The 27897-nt window shown below is 40.6% G+C and overlaps 1 protein-coding gene across 4 annotated transcripts in view; it reads right to left on the bottom strand.

The window, feature by feature from the left end:
- Positions 1 to 25000, bottom strand: part of PARD3B (par-3 family cell polarity regulator beta) — a 532498-nt gene extending 507498 nt beyond the window's left edge. For 2 of the 4 annotated variants that reach the window (XM_081937858.1, XM_081937859.1), the window contains exon 1: positions 23913 to 25000. In XM_081937858.1, coding sequence (XP_081793984.1) covers positions 23913 to 24032 — 120 coding nt within the window. In that variant the 5' untranslated portion in view covers positions 24033 to 25000. The remainder of the gene's footprint in view (positions 1 to 23912) is intronic. The other 2 variants (XM_081937860.1, XM_081937857.1) reach the window with 2 other exon arrangements.
- Between the last annotated feature and the right edge of the window lie 2897 nt (positions 25001 to 27897).

Genomic DNA, 27897 nt, shown 5'->3' with positions numbered 1-27897 from the left:
AACTAAACTTTGTGGTTTTTCTTTGAAGACATTCAAAGATGATGGTCAGAGCTAAAAAAGCTTCTTGGATGAGAAGTGAAACATCTTCAAAGAAAAACCAGAAAGTCCAGTTGCATCTTGAAAAAAAGCATCTTTGGGATAGAGACCTGACCTTGTGTCACTTATGGCATTAGAGGCAATAACTAGTGCCTTGGATTGCATCTAGTGGGCTACAGAGAGCCAACTCAGCTCCCAAAATAGCAGTGTTACATGGGCATGCTGAGATAGCTTCATAACTACTCACATTGCTGCATTTTGGACTAAGTGAAGCTTCAAAAAGTTACTAAGACACAAGAGAGCAGGGCCTTCCATTCCAAGAACATGTGCAACTGGCACACAAGATAAAGTTGTGCAAAGACTTTCCTGGCCACAGATACATCTGCTCTTCGAACAGAAGCTGTAAGTCTAGGTGTATCACTATACTACACATTAGATCTGAGGATTATAACACTGCCAAAATATTGAATAAACATCTCCAGTTCCAGGATTCAAGGGACACAAAATCTACAGACCCTCAATCCTAATACTATTGAGCCAGAGATGGTTTTTGCCCAGCCACATCTCCATGGCATTTAATCCCTGGGATGGAACCTTGATAACCTCACTTGCTTAGTGATGGATGGAAATATACACATTATCTATCATGTGTACTCATGATATCGTATCTCATGCCAAGCAGCAAGTTAACTCAATCAGTCACTTCATATGGAGTAGATGCTTAAAAGAAGTGGGAAAAGTCTTGAGGCACCCAACAAAGCAGAGATCTACAGTTGGTGTGTTTATCCACCCACCCATACTTCAGTCACCAACACTTACTGCAACTGGCCTTGGAGAAAGAGAACAGCTGCCCAATTCCTTGAGTTGGAACAGAAGGATTTCAGAGTCAATGGTATTGAAGGCCTCTGAGGGATCAAGGAATAGCAGGACTGACACACTACTAGGTTCTACCAAAGCCATCAATGAGTGCCACCAAGACCTGTCTTGGTACAATTTCATAGCCTGGATTCAAACTGAAAGAATCCAGATAATCCACTTTGACAGAACTTCTATAGCTGCGAACCTATCATTTTTTCAACAACAAGCAAGACCATTCATTCTCTGCAAGAAGCACAGACCACAGAATGACTACACTTCTTTCCCAAAGGCTTTACTAGGCAGGAAGGAGATGGTAGAAACACACAGGAAGACAAACCAACAGCACCAGAGATACTATCTCCTCCCCCGATAACAACACAAAATAGTTGAAATCCAGCTTGGAAAATAAAGTTCTTCAGTTTTATTCCAAGTGTCAACAGCAGTTCTCATACTGACCATTAAATATTGCCCCCATCCTTCCCTACTATGGAGGGATTAGGTAACTCTAAAAAGAGCTCCCAACTGACACAACAACACACACCTTTTGTCACTTTTATTGCCATACAATAAATCCAGAGAAACGTTTTTACATACAGTATATCTGGCCAGAGGTATTGTTTATCTTCCTTCAGTGGTATTCTAGGTATGTCTTCCACCACTTCATTCTCTGTCGGGATCTATGAAGAGAGAGCCTGCAGAGAAATTACCTGTCCCAAAACCATTTCAAGCACCAACGTAAGACCTCAGCCAGAGCAGGCATCAGGGCCCCATTATTTACTACTATATTTCATTAATATAAATATTATATATACACCCACACACACGCGTAACCTTTACTATCCTTATTATGTAAACCCATTTAGCTGAACTATTGAGGTAGCCTTTTCTTCTCCAAAGCCTATTTTTTAGTAACAGAAGTTTACTGGTACATTGAAAGTTTTTAAAGTAATAGTAATACCCTCCTGTAACTTAGAACAAGAAAGGTAAAATTTCTGGTTCTCCAATTTGTTTTCTTTTGATACAGTGTAACCAAGTACAAGAGTCATTTAGGTATTTATTGTAGATATTTATGTGACATCTATCCTACAATTGAGGACAGGACAGGATTTTTAATGCAGCAAAATTGTTCATCATTATTTGTTAATGAAGGGCTGGGTAAGAAAAAGCCTCAGGAAATCTGTCTGTCCTGCACTATCCATTCACATATTTCCACATATCCTATGTTCTACGCTTCAAAATAACTAGGTCCTTTATTTAGGAAGACCTCCCCTCCGGAGTGTTTCCCCCCCCCATTTCATTGTCATTTTCATTAGCGTGTTAAACACCATGCTTTAAGATTTGATATTTGTTCAGTTGACCACCTGCTCATATAAGATCTTCCATTTAAAATAATTGTTACTGTTATCAGTGCTGTAAAATACTTTAGTGTTGTAGCTCCTGCAATTTCAAACAATCATTCTTATTGAGCTATTAACAAAAATAAATGTAAGGCATTTGATGACTGCATTTTATCTGACAAGTGTACAGAAATTATGTGCAACAATCAAATTTCAACAGTAACTGAAAAAGGACTTTAGGGGTTGAACAAAATTATTGGGTGGTGCGGAATGTGTCCAGTCAGCTGTCAAACTCCATTTTAATTGATTTCTAATAGTCAATGATGAATGTTCCATTCCTTCATTCAATTGGATAGAGCTATGATATGAATTACATCAACATGTTCTGTTTAATAAAATGTATCTTCATGATAGTTTCAAAAGGGGTTTAAAGGGAACCGTTTAGGGAGGGTGATATGAGCTGGATTCAATATGATGTCATAAACAATGGCGATGGGTGTTCTTCATTCAACTCTCTTTAGAAACTTCCATTGATTTAGAAGTTCAATGAAGGCCATACAAAATAACTTCTGATTTTAGAAGATGCTGTGAATGGCCACCAATTGGCAACTTTCCAAAACAAGTTTTGAAATGTTAGATAAGCCAATACCCAAGGGATAGAACATAGTGGGCTTTTTTTTTTTTTTTTTTTTTGCTTATATATTCCTTATGTCTGTAAAAAAGAGATTTTTAAGAAAGGAAGAAAGAGTCTTTGGAATCAATGCTTTGTAAAACCACCAAGAGGAACATTTGGACAGTCTGGAAGGAGTCCAAATGTTAAACCTAATACTGCATATTTCCAGGAATTAATCAATGCTCATTTCAACTGCTTCCATATGAATACTATCATCTATATACAACAGATAATGGTCCATCATTTGATTATAGATTAGAGAACAGATAGCAAAAAAAATGTATGAAAGAAAAAGAAGCCTTTGTTATACATCTTTTTAAAAGGGTATACTATTGAGATTGTAGCGTTGGCTTACCTGATACACTCATTTTCTGAAGAAGTGGAGACAGTCTCCTTGTGTGGGGTTATTCTTGCACCATCCAATAGAACTGAGTCTGTAAAGTTTAAGTCCCGCCCTTCCTGCTGAGATCCCCAGCTTTTATGACGGAACAAATATGCAGACAGATGTGCATGAAAAGAAACGATCTCTCCCTCCATAGCGGCCCAGACCCTAAGGATGGGGCAGGATGCTGTCTCCACTTCTTCAGAAAATGAGCATATCTGGTAAGCTAACACTACATTTTCCTGACTCAGTAGAGACAGCCTCCTCGTGTGGGACATACCAAAACTTGTCCAACGTTACAGGTGGGAAACAGTCCAGGATGAATCCCTCTGACTAACCCTGACCTGCTGTAAAACACGGCTCCCAAATGCGTACCTGTCAATCCGGTAATGTCGAATAAATGTGGATGGAGATGACCACGCAGCCGCCCTGCACACCTCATGCAAAGGCGCCCTAGTGTCCCAGGCAGCTGTGGTAGCCGCACTACGCGTAGAATGTGCAGTGATGTTATCAGGAGTTGGCCTATCCTGAGAGGAATATGCCTTTGCAATGCATGCCCTGATCCACCTCCCTAATGAGGAAGAGGACACCTTGAGGCCCATAGAATCCGGTTGAAAAGAAACAAACAGTGCTTCAGTGAGACGGTGGTCACCGTCCTGTGTAAATAGATATTTAGAGCGCTTCGAACATCAAGGGTGTGCCAGTTGCATTCTAGGCAATGAACCGGGTCAGGGCAGAAGTTGGGAAGCACCAAGTCCTGAGAGCGATGAAAGATGGAATTCACCTTAGGTACGAATGCTGGATCCATCCTGAGAACCACTCTGTCCGCATGGAAGGTGCACAGATCCTGTCGCATGGAAAGAGCCGCTAACTCTGAGATCCGGTGGGCCGAAGTGATTGCCACCAAAAATAAGACTTTCTGCGACATGAAGAGTAGGGAAGTGTCTCTCAGTGGCTTGAACCTGGGTGAGTGCCTGAAGAACGAGAGGCAGGTCCAAAGATGGGTAGCGGTGGGTGGATGCAGGTTAGTAGCGCCTTTCAGGAACTATCGAATGAGCGGTTCGGAGGTCAGAGGTCTGTCAAGGCCAGAACACAGGACGGAGGACAGGGCCGTGATCTGGTGGTGGAGGGTGTTGGGCGCCAACCCGGCTGCCAATCCGTCCTGCAGAAATTGGAGAATGTGGCACGTCCGAGCTTGGAGGGGAGTTCCTTCTTGGGCCGGCAGCAAGCACAGAAGGCCTTTCAAGTGTAGTCATAGATACGAATGGTAGCCAGTCTCCTGGCTGCCTGAATCGTCCAAATGACATCTGGTGGCAAGCCCTCAGTCGTCATTGAGCGCCACTCAACCTCCATGTGGTCAACTTGAGCCACTGTGGGTCCAGATGTGACATGGCCCCTTGGAAGAGAGATGTGTTGGAGAGGGGGGATCCTCCATGGGGGAGCGACCAACAGAGACAGAAGATCCACGAACCATGGGTGACGCGGCCAGTGAGGCGCTAGGAGGATTAACTCCACCCTCTCATCCAACAGTTTCCTGATGACCCGCTGGATCAGGGGAAACAGAGGGAAGGCATAAAGAAGGTCCTGCGGCCAGGGACATCTCAGGGCATCCCTCCCTACCGCACCTGGAGTTGCATACCTTGTGTAAAACCGAGGGACATTCTTGTTGCGACTGCTGGTGAAGAGGTCGACCACGGGGACTCTGAACCATCTGGTCAGCTCTCTGAAGTGGGTTGCATGGAGTTCCCACTTGGCCTGATCTACCTGTGATCTGCTCAGCCAATCCGCCATGATGTTGTCTGTCCCCACGATGTGCTCTGCTCGCACGGAGAGAAGGTGAGTCTCCGCCCAGGACAGCAGATGTTGGGCCTCCTTCATAAGCCGCTTCGACCGGGTTCCACGCTGCCAGTTGACCTGGGCCTTCGCTGTCATGCTGTCCATCAGGATTAACACGTGTTGTCCCCCCACCGACTGCTGGAAATGCAGGATCCCCAGGCAAATTGCTTTTAATTCCAGAAAATTGATCGTTTGATGTTTTTCCATGTGTGTCCACTGACCCTGTGCCACCTATGTATCGAAATGGGCCCCCCATTGAAGCAAGCTGTTGTCGGTGGTGATGGTCACCTGGAATGGTTCTCGGAACAAGCAATCCTTCATTATGGCCTGAGATGACCACCAGGTCAGGGAATTGCAGACCTTGGTGGCTAGAAGGATCTGACTCGACGAGGAGTTGCTGTTGTCCTTCTGGAACAGCAGGAGCAGCCATTGGGGAGGCCTGCTGTGAAGTCTGGACCAGGGCACTATTGCAAAGCATTAGACCATCTTGCCTAGCAGTTGGGACAGTTGGAGAAGTGGAACCCTGTGCTGTCTCTGCACTGCCAAGGCTAGCTCCCAGAGGCTCCGCTGACAGTCTCCTGACAGGAAGACCTGAACTATGAGGGCGTCCAGGTATCTATGAGGGCACCCAGGTGAACTAGGTGTTTGGTTGGGACTAGGTGGCTCTTGGACAAGTTGATTGAGAAGCCGTGGAAATTCTACGGTCTCCCGCAGATCCCTGTGGGCCTGGGCCTGGGACCGGGAGAACAAGAGAATGCCATCCAGGTAGTACATAATCCGTATGGGACGGGTCTGTACGTGGCTGCCAAGGCTGCCAGCACCTTGGTGAACACCCTGGACGCAGACGAGAGTCCCAACGGGAAAGCCTGATATTGGTAGTGGTGCCCCCAATAGCAAAAGCGTAGGAACCGCTGGTGTTCTAGATGGATCGGGACATGGAGATAGGCCTCCATCAGATCTATTGAGGTCAGGAAGTCATCCCTGTGGACGCCCTCCAAGATGGTCATCAATGAATGCATCTTGAACTGCCGGTAGACAATATGGCGGTTCAAGTCCTTGAGGTCGCCCTCCAGCCTCCCGAAGCCTTGGGACGATGAACAAAAGGGAGTAATACCCGTGTCCCTGTTGTTCCTCCGGCACCGGCCGAATGGCCTGGATGTCTAAGAGATGCCGAATCGCCTGATTTACCAGGCTTCTCTTTTCCCGGTCCCGGGATACAGGACAGAGGAAGAAACGCTTCGAGGGGGGGGGGGTAGGAGAGAAATTCTAGGGAGAGACTCGTTTTCAACATCTCCCTGACCCAGACATCCATCGTGACTTCCTCCCATCGGTTGGCAAAGAAGGCCAATCGACCGCCGATGGGAATGTTCCTGTCGCAGTCACTTAGGTCTGTGGAAGAGACAGGTAGTTCCTGAACTTCGGAAGAGTTTCCTGAAAGGGGAGAAATACTGGTATCCTCTACCTGTCCTGTCCTGCTGCTGTTGGGGACCCTAACATCCTGAGTACTATCTGGCCGGACAGGAGAAACCGTATCCTCCATCCGGGATCCGAAAGGACGACCTGCAGCGATAGGGAAAGGCCCAATTTCCAGTCCTGCGGAAGGCAGAGGAGATAATTTTTCTCTTATCCTTAGATTCGACAAGCCTAGGCTCAAGGGGGCCCGCAAACAGTTTATCCCCCATGAAAGGTTCAGAGGCGAGATGCCACTTATTCTTGGTATCGGCCTGCCAAGGCCGGAGCCACAGAAGACGCCTGTCCACTACGGAAGACCTGACTGCTTTAGCCGCAAACCTGGCCACGTTAATGGAAGCATCCGCTGAGAACTGAAGGGCCGCTTCCAACTTATTGAGGTCCTGGTGAGACCTCAAATCTGAAGCTGGGAGCTTATCCCTCAATTGCTGGAGCCACAGGAGAGCAGTCCTGTTAAAGAAGGAAGTGGCCGTGGCTGCCCTAATCGCCCATGCTGCCGACTGGTGGCTGGTGCATGAATGAAGGTCCTGGCTGGTGTGCAAATGGAGGCCTTGAGAAAGATGCAAGAGAAGCCCCTTCAGCTGATACAGGTCTGATGAGTTACGTAATAAGCATAGCAGTACAGTGACAAGACAGGTAGCAGAGCAACTGGCAATAGGCAGGGGGCCATAAATGCAGGTGTGCCCAAGTGGGCTCAAATTTTGTTCACAGGGCGCTTCAATGGCCAGAACTTCAATGATAAGTTGTAAGACTCTTTGTTTAGTGTCACTGTAACTTTGAATAGTTGTTGAGCAAAGAAATGTTAAGCAAGAACTACCTATAGATTTCTGGGCAATGTTTTGTATTGCCTTCTTCCAGCAGGCAGTAGCAAGCATTTCAACTTCCCAATTTAGAATATAGCCTGGTGCTCTCTGAAGGTCACCCATCCAAGTAGGCTTTATCTAACAAAGGAGGGAGGAGGAGCGGGCAGAGCCTCCGCACATCAGAAAGAAAATAATATTGCTCAGGTCCACTACAAACCAAGTGTGATTTACAAACTACCCCAAAAACCATAGCACACTATGTTAACTTACACAGATCTGATTAATGTAAATTATAGTACTGAACTGGAGGTTATACTTTTAAAGTAGAAAATTATCCAAAAATAGTTTCAGGAATTAATTGTTGCCATAGGGGGATAAAGCAAATATTTGTATCAGTTACTTTTTGTAATTTAACGTAGTTGATTTACAGGACCTGTAAAATATGCCTATAGGGAAGGTCTCCAAACATTAAAATTCCTATAAAAACCATTCACATGTTTGTTATTACTACTGATAAACCAAATCGGAGCACCACTTAGTTTAAAAAACAGCAAGCTTTACTCAATTAGAAGACACACAGCTTATCTAATATAGAAATTGCTACATTAGCAATGTTCAATGAGTTTCAAAAATGTGGCTTCACTGCATGCAATCTACTTGTACAATTGTCAGAAAAGGAAAAGAATTCCAATGGTGACCTTTTCAACTATATCAATGATTTCAAAAGTGTATTCCAAAATTCTCTTCCATATTACTTTTTTCTTATGGCCCAAAAGTATCCATTTTTAGACTGGTGAACACAAAACCTACACTTAAAGCATATAGGCATGTAAAATCAATTAAATGGGTAGGGATATTATATGACTGCAAATCCACAAATAGTACTTACATTATCATGAGATAAATCTCACTACAACAAAGAAAAAAATGGTTGTACCCTTGACTTACAACCATTCATTCAGCGACCGTGAACGAATTATGACAAGTAGTCCTTGGAATTCATGTCATCTCACCACCCCTACAGGAATTACATGATTGCAACCTGGGCACTACCTGTTCATACTTATGCCCCACAATCAAGTGATCACTATCAGCAACTGTTCCTCCTAGCTTCCACAGAAAAATCAGTGGGGAAGACAGCAGAGAAGATGCTGAGGCAAGTCTCATCCTTGCACTTTCCCCCAGCCTCTCTGTGATCATACCACGCTGGCCACTTCCCAACTCTCACCTTCCTTGTAACCTTCTCAACCTGCACCATACCCTCATATATCCTTTCTAATCTTTCCTTGCACTTTCCCCAATCAACTTGCATCTCTTGCACAATCCATGTCAGATAACTCAATGCAAATAAATATTATCCACCACTGTTTCTTCTTCCTTATTTACACTTTTGTCAATCGAAATAATGTCAAATAAATAGTGGATAGTATTTACCATGTTGAGTTATCCTTTGTAGAATTCTCCTGCAGTGAGTTGGCCCGTAGCGAGTTATCCGCGGCCAGTTCTCCCATGGTTAAGTTGGTGTAATGATATGACCATGCAAAATTGGCTGCAACAAGTTGTCCAATTCCACCCCTACATCTTCCTGACCCATGTTGAATCTCTTGCACACCCCAAAACACTCTTGCACACCCACTCTAACCTGTGCACCTTCCATTCTTGTGCACTCTTAACTCCCACTGTACCCTTTATGTGTCCCAACCCACATTTCTCACATACACCCTCCTGCATCTCTATGCATCCCTTTGCTCCCTCAGTTACTAATTTATGTACCAGTGACTTGTAACTTCCTGCCAGGTTTCCCAATGTCTTTGGTTGTTCCTGCCACATAACAACATGAGATTTGGTTAATGATGGCAACCAGGATTGTCACTGGAAGAAGATGACTAATGGAACAAACGTTAATTGAATATACCATCTTCTAGGGCTTTGAAAGATATACCTCCTTTCAAGTGGTCCAGGTAATTAATTCTATAGTACAAGGAACAAGCCTGTTTGCAGGGTTATATAAGGCTTCTCAGGACTTTAGATGGAATTCCTAAAGGAATAATTTTTTTAAAATTATTTCCATCACATCAGTCATGGGACAAAAATAATAGAAACCGTAGTTAGTAAAACAAAACTGTTTAAACCTCTGTTTTAAATCAGGGTAATTTATCATGTTATACAAAGACCTTTTTTTAAAGTACAACTTAGTGATGTATTGTAGACAACAATTCTGGATGCCAATTGCAACTTTGATTAGACTTTGGCAGGGTTAATAATGGCTATGGAACTTGCCTGCTTATTAACACATGTATATATTTGTTTCATCTTTGCTATATGCCACCCAGAGTTGTTTTGAATTGGGTAAGCACATAAATAAATAATTCATCTTGGTAGTTACATCATGTACTAAGAAAAATATTGTCCCCAGTGCCACACTCAATAATTGGATGCACCACATTGTTATAACTGGTCCTTTTTTGTCTTAAATTTAGGAAAATGTAACAGTTTTACAGATACTGTTATTCTAATAGTTATGATTCAGAGTTTCATTTTTAATAAACAAAAATATCACTCATTTCTATTTTATTTAGAACATTTATATGATATAGATGTATACATATAAATATAATATGAATATAATACATAAATATGATATAAATATGTATATAAGAGCCAGTTATTTAGAATATTTATATAGAGAACTAGTTTGATCCAGTGATTAAGGCACCAGACTAGAAAGCTGGAGATCATGAGTTCAAGTCCCACCTTAGTCATGAAAACCTGCTGGGTGAATTTGAGCCAGCTACTCTCTTAGCACAACCCAACTCATAGGGTTGTTATTGTGATGAAAGGAGGAGGAGGAAGGGGTGTTGGACACATTTGCTGCCTTGAGTTATTTGCAAAATAATAAAGGTGAGATATAAATAAACAAAGCCCCCATCTTTCATCAAACTCTGTAAGTTATACATTAATGCCTTATATTTCTCTTCAGAGATTGTTTTTAATTTCCTGCTGACTTCCTCTGTATGTGCAGGTACATGATAGTTGCTTCAGCAAGCAATATTACAATGTTTTAAATTTTCCTAATGTAATTTCACATAGTACATTTTAATCTTCAATTAAGCAATGAAACAAGAAATACTGAATTCCTATTGACATAAAGCTATAGAAATAAGCCAAGCATCAAACAGCAACTCACCTGAAAGCTGCAGACTAACAAATACTGCTTACAATTTCTTAAAACAATTAAAATGGGTATTATTTAAGCAGATGTTTTAGTACAAAGAAAATATTAATTCTTAGAAAGTTACATTTGATTGCTATCTTAGCTTACATAACAGGTGTCAAAATACATATTTTAAATGTGACGTCATACATTATTTCAGCATTTAATTATTTTACTTATTTCAGATTGTGAAAATAAAATATCACTAACATTAAGGTAAACTAAAAATAACAGTAATTATTTAATAGTCATCTATTTTATCCACGCAATAAATCCTGCTGTTCTCTTATTTTCTTAGAAAAGTAATCTAAACCTATCATTATTATATTCAAGGCAACAAAGATCTCCTATTTTATTTGTTCATGACCTTTAACTTATATAGCTATATTACCAAGGTAGTGGCATTGTTAAATACCTTTTTTAATCAGTCAAGCATCATTCAATCAAAAAACTGAATGTAAGAGATTGTGTCACAACCCACAAAAAAGGAGATCACAATCACTGCATTCATTGCTGAATGACAGTGAAACATAAAAGCACATCAAGCATTTAACCATCTGCAGATGATATCCTTTCTCATATTATCTATTCTTTAGCCTTTAAAAAAAATAGGTCAGAGGTTGAATCCAGGCTATTTAATGCCTATTCATTCTATGGGTACAGCTGTTTTACACACACACCACATGTACACAGAGAATAAAGATCATGAAGCCAATTCAAAAATTGTTTTTCCCTCTGGGAATTCTAAGCTATAATGTGCATCTATGTATTTTTCAATGCAAATAAGTAATGCTATAAAATACAGATACATATGTGAATGTAATAGAAATAGTAACCTGACTACATGTTTTTCATACTTTGATGTCTACCATAGACAGGAAAATGATTGGAGAAATTTTAAAATAGCCAAATATTTACAAAGCATTAGAACAAAGCATTAGGAAATCAGTTTTTAGAAATTAATGTTTGTTGAAATAAAATGATTAAGTACAGTAGAAGAACATGCTTCTGCCCATTTTATTTTATCAAGTGTCACTTGAGAAATAAAAAGTTGAATGTAATGGTAATGAGATACTTAAGCCCATAGCATTCAAAAGAGAGAGAGAATGGGAAGGAAAATATTAATAATATTTTTGGAGCCAGATGGATACCCAGCTTTCAAGTTCACCCATAGACATGGCAGCTCACTGGGGACTTTGGGTTGGTCACTCTCAGCTCAACCAGTCCCACAGGACTGATGCTGTAGGGGAACAGGAAAGAAACTGTACCTATTGTCCTTAGGCCTTTCACAAAAAATTTTTTACAGCTGCAAGGAGGGCTAACAGAAGACACTAAGTAACCTGCATTGGTAAATCCAACTTTTAGATTCTGAATTCAGCACATACATTGCAGTTTTTCATTTTGACAATAACTGTCAGCTATTTTTCATTATTACCAACTCTACCTCAGTTTTAAAATATATTTTAGGTTATTAATAAAAAAATAAGCTTTAACTTTATTAGCAGACGTGAAACTGTCAGAAATGAGAAAAGCTACAGAAGCGAAAGAAAAATATACATGCCGCAGACAGACAAAAAAAGGAAGTAGTTGTGGTTTAGCAATGATAACTATAGGAAACCAAGTTCCCCTAATATTATAGTCCTTAGAGAAGAAATTGATATGCGTACCACATTAAGGTTTTAGTTCTTTTTAATACTATGCTACGAAATCGCCTTTCAATTATATAGGACTCTGTCTATGATTTATACTCAGAGTTCTCTCTTAAACTTGACAAGCAATCATCCATAATTCTCACTATACCATGAGGCACTGATATACAAAAGTGATACTTGAGCTTATTAATATGCTTGTCATGATGAGCAAATTTGAGTGTTGTACAGCTTAATTAAGATTTTCTATTCAAGAAAATATATTGATGCACCAGAGGCAAATTAGAGAATTGTTAATGAACTCTGATTTAGAAAGGGATAAATTTGTATTTAGATAGGAAAGTACATAGTTCTGCATATGTTTAAATAAGCACATCTAAAAATTCAGCTCATAGTTACTACTGCTATGACATATAATAATCCTGTCCATCAGGAAAATTAAGCATCACTTTTGCAGAACAAGCAAAAAACTTCAATCCATGTTAATCTAAAATAAATTATTAAAATAGTATTAGTTATTACAACTAATTTGCACATTTGCACAAACACATGATACTGATTTAGAAATGTACCAAAATGTTAATCAAGAACCCAACAGTCTATCAAACTTATAGGACTGAAACACATTTCTGCAAATTTCACCTCTATCCTTAAGCCAGCTATTAGGGTTATTTTAATGAAAACTTCACTTTGTAAAAGGGGCATAGACTGCCAGCTTGTCACGATGTTAAAAGGTTTGCTAGGCCTGAACTGCCTAAACTGACACTCAAGAGTTAAACTAAGAAAGCTTTATTGCGCAGGTCATAAAACAAAATGTTATCTGAAAGTGATTTATTGCGCACGCGTTACACATTCCAAAATTCCTTTCTTCTTTGTTCGGCTGCCAGCTTGGCAGACGTAGCTTTCATTATCAAAATGTAACCATTAGTTATTTCTGTTTCATTTACTTTTATTATTTTATTATTAAAGTTTGTTTATTAATTAGAATACTTTTAAAGACTTTTATTTTTCTCAATATCTCAAAAGATATGCGGAAGGGAATCAGCCACGGTCCATTGATCTCAGATTTTCCCCAGGGCATTTTTTTTCCCCTGACAACTTGGTAGCAGAGGATGGTTGTAGCTGAGATGGCTACAATTTATGGCTGTATTTTCCCTTCATGCTATCTAAAGATAACCGACTAAGCCTAATTAGCAATATCGGAGAAAAAGAAAAAAAAGAAAAGGAAAGATGGGGCGAGCACAGATGAATCAGCTTCCTCTGACAAGGAGGCCCCCTCGGACACAGAGAAGCAAGATCAAAACGTGCTTCAGGAGCAACAAAGTGCCGAGCCAAATGTGGGGGAAGGAGCTACAGGACGCGACATCCACGAAACGAGGTCAGTGGTTCCTCCTTCTAAAATATCTCCAGGAGATTATGAATTTTTGGGGGCCAAGCCAAAACTTCCCACTCTGCCAGAGCCACTCCATTCCCAGACCCTCACAGATTATCAAACAATTGATGAATGGCAACTGCCGGCACAAAAAAAATCCTCCCACGCAGAAAGCAGATTTTATGAAATCCCCCCAGATGATGAGCAAGAAATGCAAAGCTATCTTGATCAAATAGAACGTTTCGAAAGATATGCTAGGGAGGCGAGAGTGTGTTTTGAAGAGATAAGGAGAAGTAGGAGAAGCTCCCCCATTCCCAAAATGTCTGAGGACGCCATCTTGTCTTCAAAACAACAGCCTAAGACACACCCCACAGAGTTCATTGGTCAATCAGAACAAAGAGACATGTACACGTCACCGAGGTCACGTGGTCCCTTTGAGTCAACTGAACTTCCGCATACGTATAGAAAGGTGAGGCAGCCAAAAAGTGAAGCTGCACTGCCATCTGCTGGCGGAGAAAAATTATTACAGCAAAAGATGAAGCAGTTGGACCAGATTTTTAGAGATCTGTCTATGAGTTTTACAGAAGCCCAAGCTTTGCCCTCAAAGGATAAGTCTTCAACACCCCCTGGCGGTGCTGAATCCTCCCTAGATGGAAAAGGGCAAAGCCAAAGGTGAATTCGAGGAAGCCAATTTGATGTTGCCACGCAAAGGCCAATGATGCAACCCCAGCATCCCCTGGTTCAACAACCAGATTTGCAACCAGAGCAACAAATTGTTCCTCAGCAGGTATTCACAGTCACCCCCTTGACTGGTGAGTCCAAATTAAAGGAGTCAGGAGAGAATTATAAAGCCTGGGTCAGTGAAATTGCGCTCTTGCTTCGAAGAGAAGGCACATATTCCATGGTTTTTAATCCTCCCCGTCAACCCTGGACACCTGCGATAAGAGACCTCGAAAACAGAGCAATCACGACTTTACTCATGTCAATGGAAAATGAGATCCAAGGTATCTTTCCACCTGATGCAACTGCCAAAGAAATATGGGCTATTTTGGAAGATTGCTACAGGCCCGTTTCAATTGAATCCTCATGTTTGCTCATGTCTGAGTTCCATGGTTCGAAGTTGAAACCTGGTGAACGAATTGGCGGACATTTGACCAAACTGAAAAGAATGAGAAGTGAATTGAGACAAAATGGCCATGTAATCGATGATATCCAAATGATTAGCATCATCATTAACTCACTGAATTATGAATGGAAAGATGCTGTTGCAAAGATTAACTACGTGCCTATTGCTCAACGCACAGTTAACCACGTTTGCAGACTTTTAGTGGAAGACGAAGCTATCAGGTTAGCTACACCACAACTGCAACGGCCTCCAGCGTTAAAGGCTCCAGCCAGACGTCCCTTCCGAGGAAGAGGCTACGCTCCAAGGATCCCAAAATGCTACACCTGCAACCGTGTGGGACATGACACCCGGGATTGTCCCCAACGAGTTCCAGCTCCCGCCACGTACCAGCCCAGAGGAACAGATTCCAGAGGCAGAGGTAGAGGCGGAAGACAAGGCCGTCGTGGTCCAAGGCGTGATTCACAAGCTCCACTTGTGACACTGGCCATAACCAACGTTCCACAACCTGATCCAAAGTTCGACAGACGTCTTTTGTGGACTTTAGACAGTGGAGCAGCTGTGCACGTTACCCACAGAAGGGAACTTTTCACAGAGATGGGCGAACCAGAGCCCGAGTATCGAGAACTGTATTCCTTCACCAACCACACTTGCAAGGTTATGGGAAAAGGAACTGTTTACATTGAAGAACTCGATACACACATCCCTGATGTTTATTACATACCTTCAGCAACCAGTAATTTGCTTAGTCAAAGTCACTTGTCTAGAGATTTAAAGTTCCAGGTTCACCACCTCGAAAAAGCAAGTTACTTAGTTAAAGATGGAGATATTGTTGCTGAAACCATGCTGATTGGTGGTGTTTATTACTTAAAGCCAAAGCCTAAAGGGCAAGCACAGGCAAGTATGCAAACTCCAAAAAGGCACAACGTGAACCCAGAGAGAGTTGTCCCAGAGAGAGAAAACGTTACTGTGCCGAAGGCTCCTAAAGCCAACAAACAGAGAAAACAGAAACAGGTTGCTCAAAGCAAGCCTGAGGATCCTCATGAAACTGTTAATGTTGAGAATTCACTAACTGGTAAACCTTTGCATTCCAGGTGTATTCACAAGTGGCACAGAAGATTGGGGCATGCCAGTTTCCGTGTTCTTAGAAAGATGCCGGAGTTCGCAAAAGGTTTGGATCTAAAGGGGTGTAAGGTGTTTTTGGATTGTGCGGTTTGCAAAAAGGCTAAATCCAAGGCGGCTCCAATTCCAAAACACGCTACACGCCAGTCAACACACATTTTTGATTTGGTACACACTGACATAGTGGGTCCTTTCCCACCAACACTTGGTGGCAGAAAGTATTTTTTAACAATTGTAGATAATCATTCTAGATATGGATTTGTATATCCTATGAGAGAGAAATCTGAGACCTTTCAGATCTTTAAAGACTTTGCAGCTTTTGTTTCTACACAATACCAAGTTCGCATCGCCAGAATCCAGAGTGACCGTGGTGCAGAATTCATGTCTCAGCGTTTCCAGGACTGGATGCGTAAGAATGGAATTCTTCATCAGACATCTGCTCCATATACACCGGCTCATAACGGAGTCGTAGAAAGAAGACAAGGGGTTCTACAAACCATGATGCGTTGTCTTCTAGAAGATGCCAATCTCAGTAACGCATACTGGGGTGAAGCAATCAAGTATGCAAATTACATTGTCAACCGTACTTGGAGCAGTGTAATCAATCAAACTCCTTTCTACATGCTGTATGGCTACAAGCCTGATCTCAAGAACCTCCATATTTTTGGTTCATATGCTATGGTGAACACTCCCTTAAGTCAAAGAAGAAAGGGAGGTACAGTAGCAAAGAGACTAAGATTTATGGGTATTGATGATAATTCAAAATGGTACAAATTCATTGATACTAAACATGTGATTGTCATTTCACAATCTGCTAATTTTGAGGAAGACATTGGCTGGTCCAGGATTCATTCCAATGATCCTGAAGTTTATTTTCCTAGAGATGGTGTTCCAGATGCCACGCAGCCTGATGACAATTCGCAGGCAGATATTCCTTCTACCAGTTCTTCACAACCTGATGTTCCGTCTTCGCAAGCCGCGGATGCTGATGCTAGCGACGAACGTGAGGACGAGGATGATGATGAAGAAGAAGAAGAAGAAGACTGGTCTGTTGTTCCTAGACGCTCCAAGAGGGTCACAAAAGGAATCCCTCCACAACGTTATTCATGGCAACTGACAAAAACACCAGTACCTTTGATTTGCAACGTTACTCTTCCTCCAGAGACATTCACACAAATCAAACAGCTTCCTGATTCAGAACAAGACAAGTGGTATGATGCAATGCAGGATGAAATGGACAGTTTGAAGAAACTTAATGTATTCACACCTGCAAAACCTCCAGCAAACAAGAAAGTCATTGGCACCCGATGGGTCTACAGAATCAAGAAGAAACCGAATGGTGAGTCTTTATACAAAGCCAGACTTGTAGCTCAGGGTTTCGCTCAACGTTATCCTGAGGACTACACAAACACTTACTCACCAACAGTCAGAACTGAAAGTGTAAAAATTGCCTTAACCACTGCAACTATTCTTGGTTTAGAAGTTTTTCAATTTGATGTGGACACAGCTTATCTACATGCAGACCTAGATGAAGAGATCTACGTGAGAAGCCCTCCAGGATTCCGAAAGCAAGAAGGGGATACCTGGTTCCTGAACAAAAGTCTTTATGGTCTGAAACAGTCAGGTTTAATGTGGTATTTATGTCTTACTGACAAACTAAATTCAATGGGCTTTATTAAGTCCGAAACTGATGAATGCGTGTTCACAAAAAGATCTAACAATGCATATGAGATAATTCTTGTTTATGTTGATGATATTGTTTATATTGGTCCAAATAAGAAAATGAGTGAGATTTTTGCCAAAAGTTTGCAGAGATACTTCACACTAAAATCTTTAGGACACATTAGCACTTATTTAGGTGTTCAAATTGAAAAGACACAGAAGGGGTTTAGTCTTTCACAAGAAGAGAAAATTGACCACATTCTACATCATTGCAACATGAAAGATGCTAGCACAACAAAGACACCCATGCAAACAGATTTTCACAACTTAACACATGAACCAAGTCCTGAGTTCGAGGATCAAACACTCTATCGTTCAGTCATTGGTTCACTATTATACATTAGTAGTTGGACCAGACCTGACATCGCACTTAGTGTTAATCTTTTATCACGACACGTAGGTAAGGCAACACAATTTCATTGGTCATGCATTAAGAAGTTGTTGAAATACCTAAAACACACTAAGCACATGAAGTTATTGCTAGAACCAACACACACTGATCAACCAAAGTTGATTTGTTTTTCTGATTCCGACTGGGCGAGCGACAAGAAGTCACGCAAAAGCACTTCTGGTTACATGATGTTCCTAAATGGTTGTCCTGTTTACTGGCAAGTGAGAAAACAGAGTTTTGTTTCATGTTCATCTACTGAAGCTGAATATGCTTGTGTTTCAGATGCTTGTAATTCTCTAACGTGGTTTGATGCTTTGATCACAGATATCTGGACACGTCCGATTCGACCAATCACCGTGATGGAAGATAATGTATCTGTGGTTTATATTTCTGAGTCACATTTCACAGGTTCTAGGTCCAGACACATTGACATTCGTTATCAAAACACAAAGCAATTAGTTAAGCAAGGTTTTGTTAAATTGCAATATGTTTCTACACATGATCAGATCGCAGACATGCTTAACAAACCACTCGCCGCAAATCAACACGAGTATCTGCGAAAGAAGATGTGCCTTAATTGATGATTTGTTGACGTCAGCCCAGACTAGCAAAAGAAGGGGTGTCACGATGTTAAAAGGTTTGCTAGGCCTGAACTGCCTAAACTGACACTCAAGAGTTAAACTAAGAAAGCTTTATTGCGCAGGTCATAAAACAAAATGTTATCTGAAAGTGATTTATTGCGCACGCGTTACACATTCCAAAATTCCTTTCTTCTTTGTTCGGCTGCCAGCTTGGCAGACGTAGCTTTCATTATCAAAATGTAACCATTAGTTATTTCTGTTTCATTTACTTTTATTATTTTATTATTAAAGTTTGTTTATTAATTAGAATACTTTTAAAGACTTTTATTTTTCTCAATATCTCAAAAGATATGCGGAAGGGAATCAGCCACGGTCCATTGATCTCAGATTTTCCCCAGGGCATTTTTTTTTCCCTGACACAGCTATCTAAAAGTAGCTTGCAATTCAATCCTAAAATTCAATTATTTGAAATAAGTATGGTTGTTTTCATTTGCAATAAAAAACTAGTTGTTCCAAAATTGGTTGACTTGGCACTGATTTATAAAAATCCATGTTAACTACTGCTAATCACCTTAGTTTTCTTTAACTGTTTGCAAAATCATTTATAAATTATAGTCATGAAGTATTAAGTTAGTTGCATGCATGAAGTGCCTCTAATTGGATTACAGGTTATAGCAAAATCCTTATTCCTCTAAATAAAAACAAAACCCCTAAATCAGATTAGATATCAGAGACAATTTTTTTAAAAAAAAAATCTGTCATGGCAAACAAGGTACAGGGGTTGATTTGTTCTGAGCTTGGACAATCTAGATGAGCTGCTTTGATCTCACAGAAATGTACACTTTTGCAAAAAGTTAAATATTTAAAATCTTTCTGTTTTAACAATGTATCAGACCACATATAAGCAATATATAAATTTCTCCATGCTTGATAGAGTTTTAACAAAAATGTGGCTATTTAAGAAAGGCATTGCCAAATAAATCTTAAAAGTGACTCATTTATTTCAATAAACCAACTTCTCTATAAATAATAAGATTATCTCCTAAGGTATAATACTTTCAATTCTTTTTCACACTAAACATAGACTTATATACCTCTTCATAGGGCTCTACAGCATTATCCAAGCAGTTTATATAACATCAGCATATTAACCCCGACAATCTGGGTCCTTACTGTGCTGCCCTCAGAAGGATAGAAAGCTGACTTAACCTTGAGACCCATCATTATCGAGCTCCAGGATATGGGCAGAGTTAGCCTGTACTACTGTGTTCTAACCACTGTGTCACCACTGCTATTCTTAATTGGATGCTAATCTTATTTTAAAATAAGATGGAGGCACTCCTTATGATTCTTATTCTTAAAAGGCAGGCTACAAATAGAAATAATCCTAGGATTCTTCATCAAGCTTTCCTTTATACAGCCATGCACCTCGGATCATACATTTCTCTCAAACTTCCTGAAAAGTATGCATTTTATACAAAAGTTAAATATCCTTTCAACTTTAGACACAATCTCTGAAATAGAAACAATAGAAATAGAAACATGTTTAGCTGTAGCTAAATGAAGAGAATTGTCAACATCACTAACTTTGTGCAGAACCTTTTAAAGTATCAGTATTAATGATACTGTATAACAGACTTCCACAAGCAGCTGATTTGCTCAATCACATTGTGTCATAGGCCAGAGTACACTAGGTTTTCCCCAACTTTATCTATAGATCTATAATAACATCTTAATCTAAGGCACACCTTGCTCAAATACACCAGATATAACAACTGACATTGCATCAGTATTCTATTACAAATCCCAGCCTATTCCCCTTTAAAGTATAAAATGTCTGTTTAAAATTTCAGCTCATAGAGGATACAGGAAAAAGATTGACCTGGGAATCCTAGTTAAGCTGAAGACCCTCATACATTATAAATATGATCTAACAAATTGAGGAATGTTCTTTCAAATTCTGTAACTGCCTGATGAAATAAACTGAGGAATCTGAATATTCGCTTTACCATGAAGTAATTACTAGTGTCAATTCAAGCTTGAGATAAATAATTAGGCACTTCAGTTACTATGTACTAATAACTCAAAACATTTATCAAAGGCAGAAGAAACGAAGTCTTCATTTTTCCTCTCTGAAAATACTGCTCAAGAGTAAAATTTAATTATCTACCCAACACAATCCCCATCCATAACTCTGATTTCATGCCAATATTTTTATTTTTACAGATAATTTGCAGGAAAAAAGATGTACTGAACTTGTTAATACCTGATGCAACTAAACAAGTTTCTAAGAGAGCTATAAGTTTCACAGAAATGTAAGATTGTACAAGATTTTCCAGCCTCCTATTGTTTCAACACTTTAATCTATTAATATTAGAATTATAAGGCAAGTATTTAAGGTTTACAGTACACAAGTAAAATAGAGATGTACAACATCCAGCAACGTAAGGATTACGTCAGGCCTTGCATGCTATGTCAAAGGCCCTTCCACTGGACAGTGGCAAGAAAAATCTTTGAAAATTTCACTAGATTTGTCAGTGGAAGAGGTAAAAATTCAGGTACCATTATCAACAGTAGATTTACAGTAGAGGTGGTGAATTGTTTTCTTTCTCTGCTAAGAACATACTTGATCTTTGAGGAAAAAAGCAGGGTAAAAAACAAAATCTGAATCGAAGTGTATTTCATGAGCATCTGTCCTCAATATTAAATACAGGTAATATGATCACTCTCCAATAAAATATGTACTAACTTCCCTTCCACATTAAAAATCATAATTTGGCAACCACTTTTGGAGGTTTGCACAAGCCTGTACTCAAGACATTTGGGGACTGCAGGTAACTCGAGAACTTCAGATTGTGCATGTCTGATTTACGAGTCATATTCCAATCATACCTCTCTTTGATTCTCTCCTAACAAACTAAGATGAAATTCAGACCCAAGAAGAAAGCAATAAGAATTCCAGTTCATATCTAATAGTATTGAACTAAATAATGAAGACATTTTGGATTTAGATAGTCACTGTGAAAAGAGAAGCCATGGAGGAGCAATAAAGTAGCATTGATCAGAACACAAAAGCATTGTGGCTTACTGTTATATTGGAACAAATTCAATGTGCTGTTCTGTATAAAAATATTTCATTATTATTTTTGCAAAATAAATATAAGGTGCCAAGAATTACCAACTTGGGATTTTTTCCTAGATCCTTTCTCAATGATTTCCATGTATAGGGGATCTTTTTGATAAAATATTATCTAGAATACGCATCATCATCAAGAAGAAAATGTTCCTGCAATCAGCTCAATTCTAAATTGGTGGTATGGCACAAAATCAGGTGTCTAAGTTGCATGGTGTTTACAGAAAGGTAAAAATAAACACTCTGAGAGTTCCTGATTTACATTTTACTTAGACAGAATTTACATATTGAAGTTATACTCTGGTGACAGTCTGGTAAAAAATAAACTACCACAAATATATTCATTTCAATATCAAGCCTTTGAAGATTATTTGCATATGAACAACTGTACTTTTGTATGCTCTACCACAGGAACCATGAGGCAGATTCCAGATTTATGGGTTACAACCACTAATTCCAAACCAATGACCACACTTTCACTTTTTATTCACTCTTACTTAAAATAGCTCAGACAGGTCACTAGAAAATAAGCAGAATTTTCTGCATTAAAAAAGCAACTGTCACTGTAACTCTTCATTTATCAAAAGTAGTAATCCATAATTCTGTAGCTCTGATAGGCATACTGTCTGAAAATTTGGGGACTTGTAGGCACTACACAAGACTTCAAATTTAAAGGCAAAAGGATACTTGGAACATGCAGGGTCATACCAACAGCCTCTAGCAGTAGTATCTTAAATCAGACTCTAGAAAGAGTGCAGAGAAGAGCACAAAGATGATTAGGGGACTGGAGGTTAAAACATGAAGAACGGTTGCAGGAACTGGGTATGTCTAGTTTAATGAAAAGAAGGACTAGGGGAGTCATGATAGCAGTGTTCCAATATCTCAGGGGTTGCCACAAAGAAGAGGGAGTCAAACTATTCTCCAAAGCACCTGAAGGTAGACAAGAAGCAATGGGTGGAAACTAATCAAGGAGAGAAGCAACTTAGAACTAAGGAGAAATTTACTGACAGTTAGAACAATTAATCAATGGAAGAACTTGCCTCCAGAAGTTCCAACATAGGAAGTTTTTAAGAAGATGTTGGATAACCATTTGCCTGAAATGGTATAGGGTTTCCTGTCTAGGCAGGGGGTTGGTCTAGAAGACCTCCAAGGCCCCTTCCAACTCTGTTATAAATAAAATAAATATTTTCTCAGAAGCTGCAGAGGGCAACCTCATGAGTACAGGAAAAGACATGGATGTTAGTTAGAGGCAGGTGCTATGTAGGGAACCCAGTATTGAAGTTCTCTTTGCCTTTGAAGCTAAAGTACTGTACAGCCTTATTGCAAATTCAACTCATCAAGTGGGCAGATGTTAAAAATACTATCAATAATATGAAAGAAACAAGATCCAGATGTCAATAAAAATTATGGTTTGCACCATTTGTGCAATTTAAGGGAGTGACAGGAGGAAAACATAATTGACGCACTCAGCTTGTAATATAAAAACAGAAAGAACACAATCATAAAATCATGCTGTTTTAGGATTGCCAGACACATTAGTATGGAAGCTTCAGAATGGCTGACTCTTCCGTGTGGTTTGCTGGGCTTTCTCCAATCACAGACATAAACAAGAAATTCCAATCCATTATTTAAAAGGACATGAGATTAGGAAAAGAGGACCTGGATGTTGTAGATGGTGTAGTTATGACTCAACAGGGAATGTTTCTGAAGAATTCTGGTAAATGGTATAACTACATCAATGTACATGTTTAGGTCTTTCATAGAGAATAACATTCTCCAGTTTAATCTATTTCCAATCTCCCAAATTTAGTTATCCACAAAAATGCTGTTTGCCAGAGTTCTTCAAAATACTTCTCTGGGTCTCTTGCTTTTGAGTTTCAGTCATCACTAATGATTAGGCAGTACCACGCACAAAACTAATGAGATCTGGATATCTAAGTCTGATCCTACACCAAATACTCAGATTTAAAGGTGAATCACATATGAAAGTTGTGAAACAGAGAGAGAGAAAATATGAAGTTTCGCAATCTCAACCTATTTAGTGTCATTTCTGATATTAGCAACTTTTGCATAAAAAACTCAGATTAGATTTGCCTGTTCAAAATGCCTATGCATGCAATGGAAAGATGCAGCCAATCACACTGCACAAGGAATAGTTAAATAACAGGTGACTTTGCCCACAGTGTGTTACAGCAGAAGTCAATGCTTACCTTTTCTTTGGTTCTTAGGTACCTCTGTAGAGCCTGGTGGGTTAAATCTCTAACCCGGATTTGTCCATCTTTACAGGGAACTACAATCCCCGTCTTGCCAAAACAAACTGTCACTTTCATCTCATCCAAATAAAAACAAAGGTAGATGAGGATTCTTTTTTTTAAAAATGGCACATTCAGAAACGGGGTGGTTGGGGGAAAAGAACCAAACAGTCTCTCAGTAATCGGGACTTTGTTTTGAAAAACTGCAAAACTCACTAAACTCCCGAAGAGAAAGGTGAACTACTCTCGGCAGCAGCAGGTGTTTATGTTTTGACACTGCAGGAAGAGGGGAAGGAAGAAGGAAGAGAAAGGGGGACAAGGAGCCAGAATTCCTCAGAAAGGGCAGGACAGAGGCCTGGCAGGCAAACACAAGCTTGAAACCACTCAGCCCACGTCTTAGAGAGAAATAAAACGGCAACAAAGGTCAGAGACACAAGTTTCTCAAAGCGGAGAGAGAGAGGATGGTTGGGTTTAATCTGCAGAAAGTGCCGCCCGAAGCCAACTCTGTAACTGGGAGGGATTGAGCAACCACTCGGATTCCCGCTTTTGGAGGCGCCCTCCCCCCCCCCCCCCCGCTTAAGTAGGAACCCAGAGATGCGAGTGTTTGGGAAGGGATAGCCCGGCGCGACCCCGGCAAGGAGACATAGAAAAGCAGGTCGCTCCACCGACCCCCGACCTCCTCCTCAAGTTGCTCTCCTCGGGGGCGGGAGGAAGAAGGAAGCTCTCGCAGGCCGAGCCTAGGGCTACAGCAAACCGCAGCCCCCGCCGCGCCCCATGCCCAGCCTGGCGACTCTTTCTTCTTCCCACCCCGCTTTTCCTCTCTCTTCCGGGCCTCCCCGCCGCCACTTCAGTACGGCAACTTCAACTCCCGCCCCTTCTCGCGCGCTCGCCTCCCGGGCTCTCGCTCTCTCGTTCCTCCCGCCGCCCCTCCCGCCCGGCGGCTCAGCGCTGCAGCATCGCTCCAAAGGTCGGGGTTTGGGGTGTGGGTGGGTCGGTGGGTGTTGCTTTCTGGGCTGTTTCCACCCAGCAAGCGAGCCCTGCCTGGATCTTAAAGGGTCCGCCGCCGCGCCTCGCTCGCCCTGTGCTGAATTCCGGAAGAGGGGCGCACCCGCAAACCCAACGCAACAAGTCCCGCTGGGCCTCTCAAAGAGAAGGAGGGAGGAGCGCGCCTTCTGAGCCGGTTCGCAGCCTATGCCTTTGGGTTATAAGGAAAGCAGATCCGGAAGGACAATGAAGTCCTGGGCTTGTTTGTTTTCACGACAATTAAGGGAACCTTTTGTAACCGCTCCAGGTTTAGGCACAGAAGTTTTTGCTTTATACTAAACAAGCCCGAAAGATCCTTTTGGGCGACAGTCAAATTCTCTTGCTCCAACGTTTTGGATTGGTTGCTTCGGATTACTTCTTTTGGAAAGAATGCTTCCTACTTCCTCTCTTTTGTGCAAAGCAGCTGGAAAAACAGGCGGGGAAATTCTTAAAACGTCCTATTAACTAGTAAAAAAATAATAATGGCAGGACTCTAGTGTATTTTGGCATATTGAGATTTATTTCCAGTCCTGTAGCTTAGATGCCCATACTTTGTGCCTTCAAGACAGCCTTGCCTCCAGGTGACTGCTTGGACTCCCTGCAGTTTCCTTGCCAAGTTTTTTTGGAAGTGGTTTTCCCTTGCTTCCTTTCTAGGGTTGAGAGACTGGCTGAAGTCATCCAGGTGGTTTTGTGCCTTAGGCGGAACCAGAACTCTTAACTGCTCATCATAACCTAACTTAAGAATAACCATTGAGTTTGCTCCAACTCAAATAAACCAAATAAACCAATTATGGCTTATTGAGGTATAAAACAAGCACAAAGCTCTTAACCTTTCTAGACAAAGAGATTTAACCCTTGATAGTTTTATTTCACTTTTGGTTGCTGAGATATTAAAACCGTAAACATAAAAGACAACCTAGGTCTTTTATGCAACCTAAATCATTAAAATACATATTAGTTGGACTCAAGTACTATTTTGTGATGTACATGTAGTCCTCGACTTATGACCAAAATTGAGCTCAGAATTTATGTTGCTAAATGAGAAATTTGTTAAGTGCGTTTTGCATCATTTTATGACTTTTCTTGCCATATTTGAATCATTGGGGTTGTTAAATTAATAACACAGTTTTTTTTATTATTATTCAAATTTTTATTGGTTTTTTAAAAAATTTCAGGGAAAAAGGGTTATAGGGTTATAAAACATTTTGACAGCTACATCGTGCGGGGGGGAGAAGCCCCCTCAGGTCTTGCAACTTACAAATAATGATAGAAAAATATCAGCATTTACCTAAGTATTAGCAGTTTAAAATTTGACACAAAATCATCAGTATGTTTCAATCATTTGTTTTGTATCACTTCCATAAAAATACATTGTAGCAACAATTGCAATAGTATTCCAAATCACTTTTGTGATCTGAGTCTTCTAGCTGTTGCATCCTCTCTCCCATCCACCGGCTGAGCCTCAGCCCCTCCCTCCCTTGTTTCTTGTGTAACATCCCCCATTTCACCTAAAAGAGCACTGTGTTTTTTAGCGAAAGCCTCTGCTTCCACTGGTGTGTGAATTCTAATTCTGCTGTCCTCCCAAAAAATCAGCATGCCTTCTGGAAATAGCCATCTGAACCAGACCCCATTATTATATATATTTTTTGCTAAGAAGGAATACCTCCTATTATCTCTTACGTTTTTTGGGATCTGTTTTAAGAATGGTTATCTCTTTATCTTTATATTTTAGTGGTCCTCCCCTTTGAGCTTCTAGAACCTCATCTCTTGTAGTTTTTCTAAGAAATTTAATATGAACTTCCCTTGGAACGTTATGTGTTCTTGCATAGGCCGAATTAACCCTATAAATCAGGTCAATGTCCCACCAAAGCTGTTGTTTCTCTCTATTAATATACTCTGCTAGTATTGTGGTCATAGTCTCCTTGAGATCTTCATTCTCAGCTTCTGGCAAATTTTGGAACCTAAGAAAAAAGACATCCTTTCAAATTCCATTTTTAACATCTGATTCCCAAATTCTGTATTCCCCCTCTGGATTGTCTTCATCTCATCTCTAATCCCAACCGCCCCCTCCTCCAGCACATTCCTCTGTTCATTCCGTGTGGTTTGCTGGTTCGTCTCTCTGAGCTCTTCCTTTAAGTCCTGTAATTGTTTTTTAATTTTGTCCTGTCCCTTTACGATGTTTTGAAGCATCTGCTGAGTAGACAGGTCTTTTGCACTCTCTTCAGAGGCTTTGGGTTATAGGAAAGATCCCATTTGTGACTGGTGTGCAGGGCTGGACGTTGAAGATGTAGGGGCCAACGAGGCCTTACCAGGTGGCAATTTCTTAGGACCCATCATGAGGCTCAGAGTTAATTGTTGTTCTGTACAAAAAATGGCATCTGTGGGAGAGCACAGCCGGCAGGGATCACCAAACAAGCAGGTCCAAAGGAGAACAAGTCCTCTAGCAGATAAGTTAAAACAAATAGGTGGGTCAAAATATTCCAAGTCCAGGGGAATAACGTATTTGAAGAGGCTCCTGGAGGTCTCTGGGGTGGAAGTTAGTTGAAAGCCATAAAGTTTTCCAAGGGAGGAGTCTCATTCATAAAGACAAAGAAGAAGGAGGAAGTTGGCCATCTTGGGTCAGCCAGTATAGGTGATCAGGAAAACAACAAAGTCAAAATTTCCATAAGTAGTTTAAAAAAGAATCAGTTCAGCCATCCTTTCTCTCGCAATTGTAGCCAAAGAAAAAGATTTTTTCCCCCATTTTTTAAGGGAAGTGAAAGTAGTTTTTAAACTTTCTCTCTCCCCCATGAAGGGGAGGGATTTTTCAAGCGCCGCTTTTCCAAGGGAGGTGGAATTTCCCCCCCCCCCTCCAATCTAAACTCCTCCAGAGGTTGAAACAAGCAAGGCAGGAAAACTGCAAAACTGTCAGAAGTATTAA

This window comes from Natrix helvetica, assembly GCF_964273705.1.
Source record: "Natrix helvetica genome assembly, chromosome: 1".
Taxonomy (NCBI): Eukaryota; Metazoa; Chordata; class Lepidosauria; order Squamata; family Natricidae; genus Natrix; species Natrix helvetica.
This window is presented reverse-complemented; position numbering and strand designations above follow the sequence as displayed.